This window comes from Eutrigla gurnardus (genome assembly GCF_963514095.1).
Source record: "Eutrigla gurnardus genome assembly, chromosome: 17".
Lineage (NCBI taxonomy): Eukaryota > Metazoa > Chordata > Actinopteri > Perciformes > Triglidae > Eutrigla > Eutrigla gurnardus.
Genome location: NC_139928.1, coordinates 2,442,885 through 2,449,636, shown reverse-complemented (window position 1 = coordinate 2,449,636; position 6,752 = coordinate 2,442,885). Strand labels below are relative to the sequence as shown.

Sequence of the window (6,752 nt, the reverse complement as noted above, 5' to 3'; positions counted from 1 at the left end):
CCCAAAAGAGGCACAAAAATAGTTCTGTGCACTCAAATGTCAGACTGATTGAAAAAAGCAAAGATGAAAACCAGATGTCTGCCAGTGTGAATGTCTCTATATCTCTATTAGCGCTCCGCAGACCTGCCAACTGTGTCTTGCAGTGCATGCTGGGATAGTGGTCACTATCGCTACCACCCTGATGAGGATTAGCCAGGAACGGAAAAATAAAAAGCTGTCTTCTCAGTCATCAAAACCTAAATATTGTGGCTTTGGAAAATGGTTTACCCTTTCTATTTGACAAGCCAATAAATGAAAGGCTTTTCACAACTAATTAACTTGATAGATCGGATGTTCCACTGTATTGACAGCGGCTTTACAGGCTGCTGTGGGTTGATGCACAGGTTATTTTTAAAATACCAGACGAGCACAATGCATAATTCATCACACCAAAGGATAAAGCTCCCGAGCTGGTGAATAAAGGAAGTAATAAGGGCAGCAAGGCATGCGGCAGAAATGACTGGTAACAGGTTCTAAATAGAGTAGATGAAAAAAAAATCCTGTTTGCACATCATCTTAAAAGGAAGTGTAATTATCTAGCAGCCAATCAGCACTGAGCACTCACTTCCTGTGTCTGACCTTGCTGGACTCGTAACCATGGTAATTTCTTTCTCTTTCTCTGATAGAGCAGATTGGTCCTTCACAAACCTGTGAATGCGTGTGCGTGCCCGTGTGTGTGTGTGCGTGCCAATGTGTGTGTGTGTGTGTGTGTGTGTGTGTGTTTGTGTTTGTGTTTGTGTGGAGGTGAATGGCAAACAAGACCAGTTTCCCATGTCTTTCTTTTACAAGGGCACCTTGGAAACAGTCTTATCCTCCCTTTTATGGCTTACCATACTGTGTCCAAATATGAAGTGATGAACCACTACCCCCATGCACACACACACACACACACACACACACACACACATATTCTGCCTGGTAGTAAATGTAACAAATTTCCACACACAGATCGGATAAATATGTGAAAATGACAGTATTTGTTTTCTTTTTATTTAGGATCTGTTATGACAGTCTGCATAAATAATGCATCTTCAGGAAACTGAAATATTTACAGAACACATATTGGCACATCTCTGACTCTCTCTCTCTCTCTCTCTCTCTCTCTCTCTCTCTCTCTCTCTCTCTCTCTCTCTGTGTGTGTGTGTGTGTGTTGTTTCTTTTAACATTATTTTAGAGATGGACTGTGCCTTGAAGTGAGCCTGTCTTTAATGAGAGGTAGCGCTTCCAGAGGCAGCAGCGCTTCTTTCCGTTCCCAGAGGCATTATCAGCCATTGACAGCTGCCGAATGCAGCTCTCGCTTTAAGTAGACTATCCTGTCATTTGATGGACAGTTAAGAGACTTTAGAGTTGTGCAAAAACTTACCTTACCGGATATACCGGAATATTCATCTCATTGTTGGTGAGAAGTTGAAAGGATTCAACCATGAATCGAAGGACTATTGAGAATAGATAAAACGTCTGCATTTCTTTTTCATTGAGAACTTATTAAAAGCGTTCAAGACAAAAAACCAACAACTTAACTTTAAAACTGATTATGGAGTAGAATTTCTGTAAAAGTTCTCGAGGATGTTTTAGTTACTTTATACGTCACAATACTAAGGTTGTGATACGAGAAAGATCAATCTTAATCAATTAAAAATACACATTGACAATAAATACAAACGCAACAAAAGCAAAAATGCAGAGAAATAAACAGTAACAGGAAAAATAAATACACTGCGTTGCAAATTCATAAAGTTTTGTCACAAACTCCATAGACAGTGAAATGATATTTGCTGTGACGCAACCATTAATACTGTGTTATTTCATCCACCCTGCCTGCATGTAAAATACCTTGTTTATGGGTTCTTGAACCGAGCTTAGAAAGCCCTCTTCCTCCCAGTAAAGATCTGTTTCCACACAAGCAGGACTTCCGATGATGAACAGACTCACGGTTGTTGTAAAATTGGTGGAGTGACACTAACATCCTCCATTTTTCATGAAAGGCATTTTCCACAAGATTTTGGAACCGAGCTGCGGTGTGCAATAAGGCCCAGCTCACAAATGGCTTTCCAGTTCATCCCAAAAGTGTTGGATGGGGTCGAGGGGTCAAACAGCTCATCCAGCGCCAGACCTATAAGAACGGTTCAAACATAGAGGCACATTTTGTATAATTCCGCTGAATATTCCTTTAGGCGTAGTGACTGCATGGTGAGTTTGGTGGCTCATGCTTTAATCTCCTGGGGCATATAGACTGCTTTTTGTGTTATGTGAAAGTTCTGGCTCACTCGCTCATTAGGACTTCTCTAAACTAACTGTGGAGGAAACACTCATAACGATACGGCTTAACAGACATTTGTCATATATAATGTTTTGTTTACACCCCCATCTGCACGCATGCTCAGTGTCAACGTTCAGCTGATCCACCATCAGCGGCAGCGTTGGAGATCCGGCGGTCCGACAGCGCTGGATTGGGGACAGCGCTCCCCGCTGAGCAGAGCGACCACTCCGGCAAGGGGGTAAGACTGCCTCCGCTGTAGGACTCGAGGCTCCGAGCGCGGAGAGGCGCATTGAAAGAGTGGGAGCAAGGTAGCGTGATGGAGAGGAGCGCCGTCGGCTCGGCTGCATGGCCGCGATGACTCACAGGCGTTCAGCGTGTCCGTCTGTCTGTCCGTTGAAATGATAGATTGATGCTGCCTGTTGTCAAAGAATGCGATCATAACGCGACACGTCTTGTCTCGTCAGAAGGCTATTCGTGTGAACTCGTGTATATATAGTGTGGGACCTGTTTGTGGTTCCCATAAGCAAAATGAGGAACGGTAACAAGTTTGCCTCTTCAGCACCACGGACAGCGACCCATCTGTTAACAGGACATGATGCTGGAACACTATAATACTGAATAGGCCGTTTGAAAAACAAATACATAGATGAATGACTTTACTATTGATAGTCAGTCACCAGTCTTCACATAATGTAAGTGTGAAAGAAACAATTAGATGTGGTGTAGAACTACTCCATTAGCAGTAAAAGGCCTGCATTTAGAACCATGCAGCAAGTATTAGCACTTAGATGTGGGCAGAAAGTTTAGTGTCAGATTGTTCTAGTGTTGTACAGAGGTGCTGCTAGTTCAAACTTTTAGATTGAGTTGGGTTTAGTGGAATGGTTCTATGGGCCAAATCTAAAGGGTTACAAATACATTTCATGAAATGGTTACCTGCATAGACAAATTTCTTCTTTGTGAATTATTATACAAGTTTGCCTCTTTGGGGCTCAAGCTGTTATTTCATGAAAGTAAAGCAAAGTATCTCTTTGGTTGAACTGGAGCCACAACTAGTTACTGCTGTATCATGAGGGCTGATCTCAAACCAGACAACCTCTGCTATAATCATTGAAAATGAATTGCATGTTATGAAGGAATAGTTTTAAATGTGAAATCCTATGAAGGGAAATGTATTTGTGTTGCTCTTCAAGTCAAAGTGGACTCAAGAAGTCAAAAGCACAAACTGCAACAGGTCATTGAGAGCTTATTCACGCATGGACAGAAAAAAGTCTACGTTCTCACCTTATTTGTATGTGTTTTGTTCATATGCTCTTAATTTACATGGAGGAGGAGAGCAGGCCATATAGAGCAGAGTTTGCCTGCTGCGTGACTCATCCATGGGTGGTATTAGAGCCACCTCGCTAGCCGTCAACAGTTCCCACGCAGCAACAATAACTACGGGCAACCTGACGACACAGGCCCCAGATTTATCACCACACTCTGAAGGGATGGAGGCTTCTATTCAGGAGAATCCATACTCAGCAGATAAACAGTGTTTGTGTTCCAACGGCTGACGTGCAGACATCGATGTGCTCAGGGCTGAATGTGTACTCACACCGTGCATCTGTGTCGTTGGTGTCTTCGGTGTAGCAGGTGCCATGGCGCTGTGCTCTGAGGCCTGTGTCTCAGGCTCGGGAGGAGAATCCACCGGGAGCGAGGTGAGCTCAGTTTCATGTGGGTGACGATGGAGTCCCACTTGATTTAAGCATAAAGAGATCAGCGTTCTGCAGACGTGCAGTGTACGTGTGATGCATCGGTCCCTCTCCTTCCAGGCAGCTTCTAGCTGTCTTCAGTTCGGCGTTCGCTCCTACCTGCACCACTTCTATGAGTGCTCGTCCTCCGTGTGGGAGAGAGACCCGGAGGATCGGGGGTTCGTCCAGAGTCAGAGGTCAACCCCGAGGTGGAACTCAGCAGTCTGGAAGGTATCAATCCGTTTACTCACCGTCATATAGTCTTTGTTCATGGAGCTTAAAACCCTCATAGTGTCTCTGTGTTTTCATGACTCAGCCTCTTTGGAATTTCTTTGCATTGTTTGATAGTGAAACATATTGTGTATTTCCCTTAATCAGTCCCTCTGTGACACGGCACAGAAATAAATGTGATGTAACACATAAAGGTTAAATCCACCATTGGATCTGTTACGTCCCATGAGAAATCATACATTCATACAGTGAAGTGTTGCATGTTACTTTTCACATTTTCTTTGATACATTTCAATTCCCTGGAGAGAGAGAGGGTGTGGTACCCTCTTTTTTATTATTTTTATAGAAAGTGAATGAATCTTCTTTGGTAGGAAACTGTTCAAACATAGTAGGATATGTCCCATAAAACCTTACACATGAAGTCTATTTGTTTACATCTCTTTAAGTTAATCTTTATGCTCACTCCCTGGTGCTGTATATAATATAATGGTGTTACTACCACTGACTGTAACTGCATCAATCAATGCATTTGATTGGTGGCAGTGTGGCTCACTGTGATTGTAAAGGATTTTTGAAGTCCACTTTTTTAAAAATACATGAAGATCTAGATATGGAAAAGGTGTAATTTTTTTATTCCAACTAATTTAGAAGTGTCCCATATTATTCTCCAAGCTTAGACTGCCAATTTACCATGCTCTGCCCTCCTCACTGTCAGCCACCCCCCCCCCCCCCCTCCCCCATGAGTATATCAGAGCAACTAAGTAGTCGTGTAGTTGCTCTCATATATTCATGTAATATTGTGATATTGTGCATACAGTGCACTTTAAACTGTCTCTGCATGATGAAGTGCCAGCAGTGGTGTGGTGGTATTTGTAAAGGTGAGGTTGAGCGTTGAGCTAATAGAGGCAACAATAGAAAAGAAAACGGTCCAGGGCTGCATTCCTCCTTCCTGTCTCTGTCTCCAGGTGTACTTGGCGCTGGGTCTCCTCATCCTGACTGCAGGCGTTGTCGTCCTGTCCGTCCGTTATTCCACTCCGCTTAAGATCGAGTCGTTCGGCGAGGGGGAACTGTTTTTCGTGGACAGCCAAGCCGTCAGCTTCAACTGGGGGCTGCACCTCAGCACCGCGGCTGGGGTTGTGCTCTCCTGTCTCGGCTCGGCCCTGGCGGCGATGGGGGTCGTTATGATCCTCCCCAGGGCCAACTTGAAAGAGAGGCTGTTCCACGGACTGGGGGAGGGGGGACGGAGAGGAGAGGCGGGTTCAAAGGGGAGGGGATTTAGGGATGTGGTCACTAAGCCGCCAGGTGTAGAGGAGGGGAAGATACTGGTCACACCTCCGAAAGCAGAAAATGTGTGGTCCACCTCATTCAAAAAAGATCCTCGCTGAGCCAGCTGGTGTTCTCGTCCCGGGGCCTCATTTACCTGCTCTTATTACTGTAGTTGAAGGCACCAAGTGTCATTTTAGCGTGCACATGTTGTTTTGTGACCTGGTTATTATAGACATAAAGGTCTGGACACCAGAATTTACATCTATTAATTCCAATGGAATCTACTATCAGAGGAGGCTGAATGAATATGTGCAAATGTTGTGTGTTCAGTTTAGGGGATGGGAAGCTCTGATTGTAGCTTAATAGCTTTCATTTAACTGTCTTGTTGGAGTGAGAACTGGCAACTGTGGATTTATTGTGCCATAAGCGACCGAGCTAACTGACCCTTCGCAAGCTGGTTACCTTGGGTAGCTTTATTTTCCCTCTTCAATAACTTTGACTTTTTACTGCGCAGTGGAGAAAAATGCCAGGAGGGAGCAAACAGAAGAGTTGAGAGAAAACAGAGAGGAGCGACTCTGGCTGATTGGTTATTAGTGTGCCAGCTCTACAGGCTGATGGGCCTACTTTAAACATATACCTGGGTTAAAAACCACTACTTAATATGAATCACTTTTTTTAATAAATCTGTATTAAAGTGTATAAATGAGGCCCCCAGACTCCAACCAGATGTGTTGTGGCTCTCTTCAACACCTTTATTATTATTATTATTATTATTATTATTATTATTATTATTATTATTATTATTACAGGCTGGGATGGAGTTGTTGTATACTGCGACTGCCTTTGTGCAGTGCTCCACTGTTAGATTTTGAAAACAGACCTAACCCTCAAAATAGAGCACAATCCTAATGTCTGGTGGAAAATTATGTCTTGATGTTTTTATTCACATAATATTGTTTGTCTATATATTTATGTTGTATTTTTAAAATAAAATAATAGCAGTTCTATGTGATCCATGTAATATCACCACCTTGTTCATTTACATAGTTGAAGAATGAAATGATACATTAACCATTCTGTAGCCACATTTCCACATATCTCCATGAATGTTCAGCCTGCTGGTTTTCAACATGTACAGTCACATACACTTGCACTCACCCGTTCTCTCCCACACACACACACACACACACACACACACACACACACACGCTCCATTGACAATATCA

General features: G+C 43.3%; 1 protein-coding gene across 2 annotated transcripts; it reads left to right on the top strand.

The window, feature by feature from the left end:
- Positions 1-2,435: 2,435 nt before the first annotated feature.
- LOC311027868 (neurensin-1-like) lies at positions 2,436-6,268 on the top strand. 2 transcript variants are annotated; one of them, XM_084032050.1, is made up of 4 exons: positions 2,436-2,537; positions 3,929-3,996; positions 4,111-4,260; positions 5,226-6,268. In XM_084032050.1, the coding sequence occupies exons 2-4, from the start codon at positions 3,937-3,939 to the stop codon at positions 5,643-5,645; spliced, it is 630 nt and encodes a 209-aa protein (XP_083888176.1). In that variant the 5' UTR covers positions 2,436-2,537; positions 3,929-3,936; the 3' UTR covers positions 5,646-6,268. The 2 variants fall into 2 exon arrangements, with proteins under 2 accessions (XP_083888176.1, XP_083888177.1); XM_084032051.1 differs by having other exon boundaries at positions 2,521-2,537; positions 3,932-3,996.
- Positions 6,269-6,752: the final 484 nt, after the last annotated feature.